The following is a 13894-nucleotide window of genomic DNA, read 5'->3' on the forward strand; positions in this document are numbered from 1 at the left end:
CATCTCACACTGGTCAGAATGGCCATCATCAAAAAATCTAGAAACAATAAATGCTGGAGAGGGGGTGCAGAAAATGGAACACTCTTGCATTGCTGGTGGGAATGTGAATTGGTACAGCCACTGTGGAGAACAATACAGAGGTTCCTTAAAAAACTACAAATAGAACTACCATATGACCCAGCAATCCCACTACTGGGCATATACCCTGAGAAAACCATAATTCAAAAAGAGTCATGTACCAAAATGTTCATTGCAGCTCTATTTACAATAGCCAGGACATGGAAGCAACCTAAGTGTCCATCATCGGATGAATGGATAAAGAAGATGTGGCACATATATACAATGGAATATTACTCAGCCATAAAAAGAAACGAAATTGAGTAATTTGTAGTGAGGTGGATGGACCTAGAGTCTGTCATACAGAGTGAAGTAAGTCAGAAAGAGAAAGACAAATACCGTATACTAACACATATATATGGAATCTAAGGAAAAAAAAATGTCATGAAGAACCTATGGGTAAGACGGGAATAAAGACACAGACCTACTAGAGAATGCACTTGAGGATATGGGGAGAGGGAAGGGTAAGCTGTGACAAAGTGAGAGAGTGGCATGGACATATATACACTACCAAACGTAAAATAGATAGCTAGTGGGAAGCAGCCGCATAGCACAGGGAGATCAGCTCAGTGCTTTGTGACCACCTAGAGGGGTGGGATAGGGAGGGTGGGAGGGAGGGAGACACAAGAGGGAAGAGATATGGGAACATATGTATATGTATAACTGATTCACTTTGTTATAAAGCAGATACTAACACACCATTGTAAAGCAATTATACTCCAATAAATATGTAAAAAAATAAAATATAATAAAATAGATAACCAACAAGTACCTACTGTACAGCACAGGGGACTATATTCAATTTCCTGTAATAAACCATAATGGAAAAGAACATGAAAAAGGATATGTGTGTATATATATATATATATATATATATATATATATATATATATGTAAAACTCAAACACTTTGCTGTACACCTAAAACTACCACAACATTGTAAATCAACTATACTTCAATAAAAATGTTAAAAAAATTTTAAAAATCTACAGTGGATTTGATGTTGATCATGAAGCACATTAACAAGTCTATTCATTCGTTCTTTCACGCATTCACTTATTTGAGTAGTATTCCATTTATTCATTAAGCATCTATCTATTGAATAGTTATCTATTCATTACACATATTGCTTACTATGTTCCTGGCACATAGACATTGAAGCTCATGTCCTTGTTTTGGGTTAGAAACAACCACCAGCTATTTCTGGCGAACAGGGTCTAAGTATTTTAATTCCTTGTCTGTTAAAAACCATGATCCACATGTTTCTATGGGACTGTGAAAGAGCTATTCCTAACCTGAGGCCAAGTCACTTACATGAACACTGTTCAGAAATTGCCTTGAAAAGAGAAACAAGACTATAAGCCTTAGAAAAAATTCCGTTAAGTACCAAATTTATTCATAAAATACATGGCTATTTGCTGTTGACAAGTTTCCACTGTCATGGGTCTATTGAAGACACTTTGAGGTCATTCCTAGGGAGTGACATAAACATGGGGCCTGAACTGGCATCATCTGGGACTCAGAGCTCTAGGATCTTGGGCCCATGCACACCTATTGCATCACGGTCAAAATTTAAACAAGATTCTCTGGTGATTTGTATACACAGGGAAGTCTGAGAGGTGCTGGATTGGGTGCCCCAGACCCACTTCAAGAAGACCACCTCTAGGTGGATAAGCCCCTTTTTCAGTGGAGGGACCATTCTCAGCAGGGAAGAATTATGGCCGACAACTGCAAAAACAGCATGGTTTTTTTTTTTTTTATTTTAAACATGCAAAATACAATCCATGCATCTGCCATTTTAAAAAGTCTCTCATCCTGTAGCAGATAAAACCAAATATGTTTTGGCTATCAACGTTCAAGAAATATTTCAAAATGCTTTACAGTGTAAAGATAATAAGAAATTTAGCAAAATTTCAACAAACCTGTATAAAAAACAGATACAGATAACATTTTATATCAAGGCGACATGCTGTAATGTAAAGAGTAAGTTATAATTATCTGTGTTTCTTTGTAAAAAGTCTTTAACAATACAAGGGCTTAGCAGATCCAGGCCTCAGGGCTACACATGCAAAAAAAATTGTTAGTTAGTTAAAAATCACCAAAACGTGCTATTTTTAAATGTGTACCTTTGTGTCTTTTTAAGTACAGGATAATAGAAGTATTAAGTATCAGCAGGAATAGTATTCAAGGACTCTGTAAAAGTGTGTAGACTTCATGGAGCCAGTGTCCGGGAAGAGTCATACATTTCTGATGAACATTTTGGCTTAATCCCTTTGCCATTGTAATAGTCCACGACTTGGTTTGGGACTTCAGCCAACACGCTCTTTGCCAGGGCAGCTGGAGATGCCTGCAGGGAAGAAGAAATCACAGTGACTTTGGCGCCTGGCCAAGGGAATCTGACCCAAATCAGCCTAAAAGACTTGAGTCCTGCTCTAAGCAGCTGGTCCCATTCATTCATTCATTCATTCATCATTCATTCTGTACTTGTCAGTGTCTACTCCAAGCAAGAGTTGTCAGATTGTTGGAAAATGAACCTTTAATTTCATAATTACATTTTTTCATGTCTGTTTCAAAATATAAAACTATTCATATCTGAGGATGGGTGAACACTGGATGGCAGAAAGAATTGCCTTGCAGTTGTGTGTCTGATTTACATTCAAATCCATACACCTATTTATGTTCCAGGCACTATGCGAGCGTTTATAGGGTCTATGATTCTTGCCATTAGGAAGTTACAGTCATGTGAGGGGAGCGTGGTGGGGCCGAAATTAACCCTCCTATGAGGCAGAACATGATACATCCCACAGACCAGCAGATCACATCAATGGGAGCTTGTTAGAAATGTAAAATCTTAGACCCATCCCAGAACTAATGAATCAGAATCTGCATTTTAACTTGATGCCTAGGTGATTCCTGTGCATATTGAAATTTGAGAAGCACTGCTCTAGGGAGTCACAGACACTGTGTGACCAGAGCACAAAAAACTAAGACTAAGGCATCTTGGAGGAAATCACAGAAGGCTTCCAAGAAGAGATGGCATTTACATTGGGTATATTTTGAAACAGGGAGAAGGAAAGGATTGGCATTTGATCATTCTAGGGACTGTGAGTCATCTGATGGGGCTCTAAAGGAAGTGCATGAGTGTGTGTGTGTGTGTGTGTGTGTGTGTGTATGTGTGTGTGTGTTGGGGATGCAGGATTGGTGGGGCATTCAGTTGGAAAATGAGCTTGTGGCCAGGTGATGGAGAGTCTTGAATACTGTGCTAATTTATGTAGCCTTTCTTATATCAGCATTATGGACTCACTGCAGGCCTTGGGGCAGAGAAAGGTAGAGGTTGATATTCTGCATGGACTCTGGACTCATGCAGAGCTGGGCCTGACCTCTGACCCTGGCACTCACTACTAACTCCCCAGCCACTGGGCAAATAAGATTGCCTGAACCTCATTGTTAGCAATTACTGAAGAGGTTGAAAATTTGAAGCAGAGAGAAATGTTTGAGGTCCCTCTGGAAAAGTCCTGAAGGAAAGGGGGCTGGACTAAATGCCAGATGACCAGGTTTCTAGCTCTTTCCTTCCTATGTGGCTTGTCACTCAGCCATTCAACTTTGCTAAGCCCCGATATTCTGAGACAAGAAAGGAAAGAACAGGAATTCATTCTATCTCAGAGTGGTTTTTTTTTTTTTTTAATTTTTATTTATTTATTTATTTTTGACTGTGTTGGGTCCTCGTTTCTGTGCGTGGGCTTTCTCTAGTTGTGGCGAGTGGGGGGGCCACTCTTCATCGCAGTGCGCAGGCCTCTCACTGTCGCGGCCTCTCTTGTTGCGGAGTGCAGGCTCCAGACGCGCAGGCTCAGTAGTCCTGGCTCACGGGCCTAGTTGCTCCACGGCATGTGCGATCTTCCCAGACCTGGGCTTGAACCCGTGTCCCCTGCATTGGCAGGCAGATTCTCAACCACTGCGCCACCAGGGAAGCCCCTATCTCAGAGTTTTTAGGAGGCTCAAAATGTAAGAGACACGTACCTTAAAAACAATCTGAAAACACAGTGAGGAGTGTTTCTAAAGCGACTGCTCACGTTTTGAAGGTGCCATAGTATGTTGGACATTGGTATCCATGAATGCTCTTTTATTTTATAAATAACTGCTCAGGGTCATGTGTTAGATCATGGCCCACTTTTACACTGGGGAAGACACAATAGTCATTTCCTCCCTTTTCTCTCTGGTCATTGCTCACACAAAGTTTAGAAAGATAAAGACTTGACTTCCCAGTCTCCCTGGCATCTAGGGATGGCCATGTGATCCAATTTCATTGTTTGAGACCCAAGTGGGAGTTTCCTGGGGGGTGTTTCTTGGAGCTCTTTAACAGACATCACTGGCTCTGTTTCTCTTTCTTCTTTCTTTTTTCCTTGAACTAGAATATGATTCCTAGAGCTATGGCAACCATTTTATCATTGTGAGGGAATAACAAAAAGAATCTCTTAAGTGCTGGTCCTGACACTATTGAATCATTGAAAAAAACTAATGTCAGCAGCCACCAGCCCCTAACATCTAGCTGCACGAGAAAAGTATATCTGTACTTATATAATCCAGGGTTTCTCAATTTTGGCACTATTGCAATTTTGATATATTGGATATATTTGATAATTCTTTGTGTGGGGACTGCCCTCTGCATCATAGGATGCTTACTAGCATCCCTGGCCTTTACCCACTGGATGCAAGTAGCCATCAAAAATGTCTCCAGACATTGCCAAATGTCCCCTGGGGAGAAAAATCATCCTTGGTTAAGAACCACTCATGTAATCCACTGTGAGATGGATTTGCTGTTATTTGAAGACAAAAATATTCCTGAACAGTACGTCAAGCAGAACTTGCTCAGATGATAAAAGTATCCTGTAGTTACACTGCCCAATGTGGTAGTCACCAGACACGTGCTGTCACTGAGCCCTTGCAATGTAGTTAGTGTGACTAAAAACTGATTTTTAAATTTAATTTTAATGAATTTAAATTTAAATAACAACATGTGGCTCTTTGCTACTGTGTTGGACAGCACAGTTCCCAATGATACTCCCGCCCTTTGCATATCTGTGCTGGTGGTTCTGGGGAGCAGAGAGGGCCTGGAGGTCCATTAACTTGGGATAAGGCAGAAAAAATATGAAAGTAGCTGGCAAGAACAGTAATAAAAGTCACATTTATTAACTACCTACAGGCACCAGGCGCTGTGCTGAGCGTTATATAAGCCCCACCTCTAATTTTCCAATGTGTGTGTTATTTGCCCCATTTTACAGATGAAAGTCTGTGACACAGAGAGGTTAAGTAACTTGCCCCAAGCCACACAGCTCAGAGCCTCTGCCCTGTCCGAAGCTCTGAGTTATCATGCAGAGCAGAAAAAGAGAGGCGATTCATGGGTTCCTGGCTATATGAAATGATATCAGTGCCTCACCTTGAGTTTTATTTATGGTTTATTGAATTCAGAATAGATTAGTTTGGATAATGAAATGGTTCTCAGAATCTAATTTGAAATTCAGGAAGCTAAGGCGGGTGTTAAACTCCTGGTACTCTGCTCTAGTGGACCACAGGGAGCTGGGAGCCTGGAGCAGCGGGGCAGTGAGTGAGCCCCCTTCCTCGCCCTGATCAGGCACTTCCTTGTTACGGGTGCCCCTCACCTCCCTGCCCACTCTACAAGGTCTGTCCTCCTTATGTCCCAGCTCCAGCCGCTTCTCCGAAGTTTTGTAGCCACAGGGTGGCCCACCTCAATCGCCCACAGATCGCTTGGTGTGAGTTTTCTGCGGATACCTGTGTCCCAACCGGGCAGTTCTCCAGTAAATTCCTGGAGGCTGGGCCCCATGGCTCCTCCTCTCACTGTGGTGCCAGTGCTAGCAAACAGCAGGCACTCTGCAGGTGTGTGAGGGAGAGCAGGGGCGGGGTGGAGGCTGCAACAGTGCATGGCCCCGTGGCATGTGTGTGTGTGTGTGTCTGTAGGGGGTGGGGAGAGGGTGGTTTGGAGAAGCTCTTGGAGCCCTCTTCACTCAGGCAACGCTGTAGGTGGTGGTCAGTCCTGTGGTACTTCTGTCAAGCTGACAAGACGGGGTGGGACATCACAGTCTGGAAGAGCACCCTCCCCCCATCTTGGGCACCATGTGAGCAAGTGGTTTCAATGATGAACACAACTGTGGGCGATTCAGCTCCAGCACACCCCAACTTGAAGAGGATGCCCCACCTTGCTGTCCTGTGCAGACAACTTGGGGGCTTGGAAACCTCCCCTTGGGTAAGTTGAAGATGGGCTACGGTAGCAGAGTTGCCCTCTGTGAGTCACCCAGGCTCACTGCCCACACACTTGTGGGAGCTTTCACTGGGGCATGGAACAAAAGAACACAGGGGGCTGTCTGTGACACAGTGGGGGAGGCTCTGCAGGGCTCTTCAGGGCCACGGCCATCCCAGAGGGAAACTGTATGAATCAGAAAACTTTTTTTTTTTTAAACCCTGTGGGTCATGAACCAGTTTTGATTCTGCCTTAGCAAACTTATTCCAGCATTTTCCCCTATTGACCACAAACAACTGTTTAATATCATCCTTTAAACTAACTTTATTACCTTGCTGTTTCCCTCATTAATGAATTGAATAAATCTTTGATGCTGCTTACTGTACATTTATACAGGATTTATGTTTCTATCATTTTGAAAATATACTTTGCCAAGGCAAACACAGACCTCTGCCAGGGCACATGGCTTGACAAGGAGAACCAAGGCCGAATTTCAGCTCTTTGCTACTTCAGCCAGGCAACCTTGAGCAGGGAACAACCTGCCCAACTGTACATGGCAGTCCTGGGTACACTGGAGACCCTAAATTCTGTGGATGAGGCCAAGCTCCAATGAAATGTTGGCCACATAGTTAGCATGACTGACTCAGGTTATACTTCTTTCTCCAGCAAGCCAAGCTCTACATGTCCTGGGTGGAAATCGGCCTGGCCCAGGCAGGGACAGCTGGCATTGCTTCACTACGAACACTGGTGGAAAAATGGGGGGGGGGGGCTTCTGCTCTCCCAGGGGAAGCCCCTGAGATATACGTACATGTTTGAAGTTCCTGAAGGGCACGAACTGGACGATGTCGCGAAGGACGGGCTCTCCCTTAGGCGACCTCAGAATCCCGTCGTCACCGTCCAGCATCTGCATGTCACTGAAGTCTGCGTTGCCCACTCCCACGATGATGACCGACATGGGGAGGTGGGAGGCATGGACGATGGCCTCCCTCGTGTCGGCCATGTCTGTGATGACCCCATCAGTCAGGATCAGCAGGATGAAGTATTGCTGCCATCGGTGGGACACCAGGAGACGATGGGGATGGAGAGGTGGGAGAGACAAGGACAAAGCCAGTTACACACTCCGGCGGCTCCGGTGCATACTGACCACAGCAAATGACAACTGACTTTTCCTGAGTGCCCGTGTTGACAACCCTAAACACTGAAGACTTAGGATGAATGGAGCTTAAAGGCAGGCACAGTAATTGCAGGTTAATTCTAATAATCACCTTAGTGATGGTTACAAAGCACAGGGTGTAGACAGAGCAGCAGAAGAGTCAGGGGGGCTGGCTTCAAAGCCTCTTGCTCTGAGATGCTGGGAATTTTCCCTTAACTCCTCTGGGTCTCAGCCTCTTCATCTCTCAAATGAGGGGTGGGGCTAGATCATTCATACGGTCCTCTTCAGCTTGGAGATTTGCAAGAGTCTAAAGCCGAGCTGCCTAATATTTACAATAGCCACCAGCTCCATGTAACTATGGTGCCCTTGCAATGTGATGAAAGCAATGGAGAAACAGAAATATTCATTTTATTTCATTTGAATGAATTTAAATTTAACTTTAAAAAGTGGATACCCGATTGAGTTATTCGAAATCTTTTAAGTACGTTTGTAACAACTATAAATAAGTGAATCCACTTTCTCAATTATCAACTTATAAAATCTATATAAGGATCAAGTATTTTCCATGGTAATTTAGCATCCAAATTGAGATGACGTGAGTATAAAATACACACTGGAGTTTGAAGACTTAGTACAAAAAAAAAGAATGTATAATATTTTATTAATAATTTTTATATGGAATACCTCTTAAGATGATAATGTTTTAGTTATACTGGGTTAAATAAAATATATTATTAAAATTAATTTCCCTGCTTCTATTCACTTTTTAAAATGTGGCTACTGGAGAATTTAAAATCTCTGCATGCCTCTCACTGTATTTCTAGTGGATGGCGCTGTGCTAAAGCCCTGCTAGAAAAGGCAAGGGTCACAGTCTCTCCCTCTGAAGGCTGTGTGCCCTGGGCTAATGAGTGGCCTGCAGGTGGCTGCCCTTCTCCAAGGATGTGGGCAGAAGACTCTTCCTGCTCTAAGTCCTGGTTGGACAGGCTGGTGGGTGACTCATCTGAGATGGAGATTGGAGAGAAGGCTCCATGCTCATCAGCACAGGAAGGGCTTGGGAAGGGTTACGGGGTCTGGAGAGGGAAGGCCCAGTGGAGGACGTCACTGTCCTTAGTCGTTAGAGGCATCATGACAGCCTCTCAGGTGAGAGGGGTGGGAAGGAGGTCACTGAGATGCTGCTCATGCCAAACCCAAAAGAATTTCTAATGTAATCTTTGCAATATGTTCTACATCTACAGGGAATAAATGTGGGATGATGAAACCATTCCAAGTTGCCACATTTCAAAGGTGAAAGGCTAGGTAGAATAGTCACATGTTGAAAACATCTGTTTTTGAGATTCACACTTAGAAAGCTGCATATAGGCTGGCAGTGCTAAAGAGTTCCCATTTTTCTCTGTGAGTCTGAAAAAAATGTTTTTAAACAAAACAACTCAGTCAAAAATGCAATTAGAGAGAAGAGAAATTCACACTATGATGAAGACAATCACATGTCCTGAATGCTTTCCATACAGTTTAATATAAAGACTAATTCTGGGGCTTCCCTGGTGGCGCAGTGGTTAAGAATTTGCCTGCCATTGCAGGGGACACAGATTCAAGCCCTGGCCTGGGAAGATCCCACATGCTGCAGAGCAACTAAGCCCGTGCACCACAACTACTGAGCCTGAGCTCTAGAGCCTGCAAGCCACAACTACTGAGCCCACATGCCACAACTACTGAAGCCTAGAGCCTGTGCTCTGCAACGAGAAGCCATGACAATGAGAAGCCTGAGCACCTCAACGAAGAGTAGCCCCCGCTCACCGCAACTAGAGAAAGCCCGTGCACAGCAATGAAGACCCAATGCAGACAAAAACAAACAAACAAACAAACAAATATATATATATATATATATGACTAATTCTGTTCCATGTCCACTAACTACCCACCCCTAGTTCTAGTTGATCAATTTTCAAATTCATTCGAATTGTCAATTTTCATCCATACCTATGCTTTTTAAGTCTTATACATTCACAGAGAAGGTGGCCTGGGAATTTGGAGGAAGATTTCAGTTGGGTGAAGTGATTGAGGAGCTAGGGAGTTGCAAGGAGAAGGCACAGAAGGAGGCAGCTTGGTGGCCTGGGGCTGGAGGGAAGCAGTGTAGGAAACCAGAAATGACTCTTCCCAGGGTGTGCCTTAGAGGCCATGGCAGGTGCCACACCTGGATGGAGACTCATCCTGATTCCTGATCAGGTGGGCTTGTGAGTGAATCACACTTCTGTGCCCTCATCGTCCACTCCCCACCCTCCCCTAACTCCTGTCTGATTCGACCTTCATGGTCCAGGGCACGGATCTCCTCTACCTGCCCCCTACAATACCCACAGGAGCAAACAACCTGACAGTCACACGACCACATCAAGAAAGTTTAGAGTTGTTGTGGTCTAGAGCGGACGTTGGCAAAATATTTTCTGTAAAGGGCTATAATAAATACTTTAGGCTCTGCAGGCCATAATGATGTCTGTGGCAATGACATAACTCTGCCTGTTAGAATGAAAACAGCCATAGACAGTGCTTGATAGGAATGTTCATGGCTGTGTTCCGTTAAAACTTTACTGATGGACACAAGTTTGAATGTCATATAACTTTTGTGTGCCATGAAATATTATTCTCCTTTTGATTTTTTTCAACCATTTAAAAATGTAAAAGCCATTCTTACCTAGCAAGCCACTGAAAAACAGGTTGCAGAATGTGGCTGGCTTTTCATTTAGAGCAGGGGCTCTTAACCTAGACTTGCGGACTGTTGAGTTGAAAGAATTCAGGCAGTCTGTTCAGCTGGGGTAAATTAAAGTTTTATTTTCACTAACCTCTAACTAAAACTTATCATTTTTTTCAATTCTAAATATATTTAACAAATAAAATTAGTTTTAACTGTACTTGTGACTGAGTCACTAATAGAAATCACAGAATACGTTCCTGTTATCTTACAGTGTTTGCAAATATCTCAACGTGTCATTTACATTCAACACTACTTAGAAATTACAGAATTATTAGGCCAGCCACAAATTCTCATAATTTAATTTTATTACTATATTTATGATGCGTCTATGTAACATTTAAAGATATTTTGCTAACTGCATTTCAATATACTTGGTTTATTTTATAACATATGTTTTATTTTGTGCATTTAAAGGCCCTTCTGAGGAGGGGTCCATGGGCTTCACCAGCTGCTAATGGTGTCCATGGAACAAAAACAGTTAAGAAGCTCTGGTCTGAAGAGACTGTCAAGATTCTAGAACCTGATCCTTCCAGGTTTAATCTAGCTAAAGGTAATAGGCTGAAGACTGTTGGATCAAAACCCTGATGGAAATTTCCAATAAAGGTCGCAGTAACATTTGCTTCCAAAGTCAGGCTAGGAAAGTGCTCATGGGTGAAATATTATAGTCTTTGAATGTACTTGAGGTCCTGCTTACATAAGGAGAGGACACTTTTTTCTTTCTAGAAGAGTTCCACAAAACTGAGGAGAAAATCCTACAGCCACAGACTTCCTGGCACCACTTGCCTACAAGGTTCAAGGTTAGGACCCTTAGCAATCAGTGATAACAAGGGGCCCTAGACCACACACTGTTCGAAAGATAATGGAAACCTCTGGGGGAAAGCATCAGTGTTCCTGGCCTATAGGAGTGAGTTATTTGGGGATATGTGGATTAGACGCTTCCAGTACTGTTTCCTGACCTGTCCTTTCAGAGCAGACACATCTGTCCCTGGAGGAGTGAGTAATAGCCAAAACCTCATGCTGGTTTGTATTAGTCCAGAACTCAGACCTATGTCAGATTCTCTTTACTCCTGTGAGTCCTGGTACCCCAGGGAGGCTGAGATGGTTCAAACTGGGCTCCGGGGAGCCCTAGGGATGCCTTGGATGCTCTTGGGTATAAAGGGAGTCAAGGAGAATAGACAAGTTTGGACCCCATCCTTCAGCCCATATTTAGAAAAAATAGTCTGTTTTCTTAAAATCTATTTTATGTATTTGGTTTCTGAGCAAGGTATTATTTGAAGTATTTGAATTTGAAGTCCTGGTGATTTAAAAAAAGGTTAAAAATAAAATTAAATACTGATCCTGTCCAACCTTATGCCTAAATCTTGCATCTGAGAGGATTCAGATTTGCTTCAAGGCCTCTGTGGGTTTGGCAAGATGGAGATGCTATTGACTTTGACAAACATGGTCTTCACAGGGGTGTTGGGGAGCAAAGTTTGGGTGGTACAGGTGGAAGGGTCAATGGGAGGAGAGATGGAGGCAGTGAATATGGGCAGTTCTTTCAATGAATTTTGCTGTAAAAGAGAGTAAAATGAGGGACAGTACCTAAAGGGTAAAGTGTTGAGAGAGAGTTTTGAACCGAAACAAGAGATATTGTAACATGCTTTATTTGCTAATAGGAATGAGTCTTCAGTAGAAAGGGAAAAATAGGTGATGAGGTGAGAAAGGGAATATAAGTATGAGGTCAGTGTCCCTAATAGTTGGGAGGTGTGTGCTGCAGTGCATAGAGCAGAGGTCGCCATGAGACGGGAGTGTGGTCCAGCCCATCCTAACAAAAGAGAAGCTGAGAACACAGGCACAGGGCAAGGGGGTCAGATGAGCTCACACAAGAAGGTAAGGGAGCAGCATATCATATTCTTCATGCAAATTCAGTGTCTTGGAACCCAGGATAAAATCACAGAGAAAATTTCAGACATTAGCAATATTCTGCTAAATCTGAGAAAATGCCATACAGCTAAAAAAGGACATAGGACATAATGACGGTATTGAAAAATGATGCATAGAAAAGCTATTACAGCAATATATTTAAGTCTAATATATTAGGGGAAAAAAACAAACTCTATTTGGCCTTGTAACCTTGGTTTGCATTTTTCTTAAGAAAACCACTAATAGGACCTGAAATAAACCTCCACTGTGATGTTGTGTGTTACTTCACTTGACTACCAGGTGGAAGAATAACCCATTGTTTTACTTCACTTCCATCTGTAGTCTGGGTACACTGGAAAGCATGCTTAGTTTTGGACAGTTTTTTTCCTTCCTAGGAACTGAAGGTGAGTATGAGTTTTATGAGGATGACCTACACTCCAGTGAATATAGTGGCTTTCCCTGTTGAAGGCCTTCTGTGTTCATGTAACATTGCAGACATTTGAGTTATGTCATCTCTAAGCCTCATGTTAATCCAGCAGAGATAGGCATGATTATCCCTATTTTTCAGGTGAGGAGACTGAGGACAGGGGGAAGGTTAAGTCACTTCTTCAAACTCACACAGGTAGAAATGCAAATTTATTGTCAGATTGGGATGGGTGCTATGGCCAGTATCCAGGAGAGGATGGGTAAATGCCCATTAGCAGGTAGACCACCTCTCTCCTTACCGATGCCTCCTTAGTGTTGGTCTCCTCTGATGCTGACTTGGCAACCTTCTGGATGATGGGAGCGATGTTGGTGGGGCCATAGAGCTGGAGTTTGGGAAGGCAGCTCTGGTAGGCTTCCACAACTCCTTGAATCCCTGAGGTGGAATTGGCAAAGATCAATAGCTAAATAGTCCCCCTAAATATATTTATAATCAAACACACACACACACACACAAATGAAGCATTAACTTCCCCCAAATAGTCCTTATCAATAGCACATCTATGTTCTTAAGATAAAAAAGAAAATACCACATCTGGGCTGGTATCTCTGCCTCCACTCCCACTAAAATAATTTTCTTTATTCATTTTACTTATTTTTTTTGAAATTGACTTGGGAAGAATTTATTAATGAATGATTGTGTTTGCTACAGAATACAAACAAGCTTTTTATGACAAAGAGAATATTCTAGACCCATTAAAAAAATGTCAGTTACAAACCTATGTATTCCCAAATCTTTTTCTATACTTTCAAAAATAAGGGATTCATATTGGGAATATTTTGCAACCCTACAACTTAAAATTCAGAGAGAAATCATTTTGGTCTGAAATCATTCTCTTTAAAGGTTCAAGTCAAGAGCGATCATTTCCAAAAATGTCTCCCTTATGTCTCACCTTACACAATACATTTCATTAGATCCTCCTATTGTAATGAAGCCAACATTGTACCTATTTTACAGGTAAGAAACTGAGGCTCAGAGAGGTTTGCTGCAGACTCAGGATTCACACCCAGTTGTGTCTGGCTCTAAGGGCCATGCTCACAGCTTTAACATCCCTCTCATTTTCACACCATCCTGTTGACTCTAGTATAATCACCCCGGGCCACCTATGTGAGGATGTGTACCCACAACCATCTCTCCAAATGTTAAAGTCCTTGTGGGTAGGAATTGTGACTTTCTTTCTCATGAGCTCGAGGCAGGTCGGGCACATGGCAGCTGCTCCCCAAATGTGTGATGAATGAG

General features: G+C 42.7%; 1 protein-coding gene and 1 long non-coding RNA gene across 3 annotated transcripts in view; both read right to left on the bottom strand.

Moving 5' to 3' along the window:
• The window catches only part of LOC125964483 (uncharacterized), a 68233-nt gene extending 67423 nt beyond the window's left edge, over positions 1-810 (bottom strand). Inside the window, exon 1 of the long non-coding RNA XR_007477542.1 lies at positions 290-810. This is a non-coding gene — a long non-coding RNA (uncharacterized LOC125964483). The remainder of the gene's footprint in view (positions 1-289) is intronic.
• Positions 811-1859: 1049 nt separating this feature from the next.
• The window catches only part of CPNE4 (copine 4), a 577135-nt gene continuing 565100 nt past the window's right edge, over positions 1860-13894 (bottom strand). For both annotated transcript variants that reach the window (XM_004283421.3, XM_033412228.2), the window contains exons 14-16: positions 12897-13030; positions 7179-7415; positions 1860-2464 (exon numbers count right to left, since the gene is read on the bottom strand). In XM_004283421.3, the coding sequence (XP_004283469.1) occupies positions 2330-2464; positions 7179-7415; positions 12897-13030 (506 nt within the window). In that variant the 3' untranslated portion in view covers positions 1860-2329. The remainder of the gene's footprint in view (positions 2465-7178; positions 7416-12896; positions 13031-13894) is intronic.

Source organism: Orcinus orca, chromosome 5 (genome assembly GCF_937001465.1).
Source record: "Orcinus orca chromosome 5, mOrcOrc1.1, whole genome shotgun sequence".
NCBI classification, from domain to species: Eukaryota; Metazoa; Chordata; class Mammalia; order Artiodactyla; family Delphinidae; genus Orcinus; species Orcinus orca.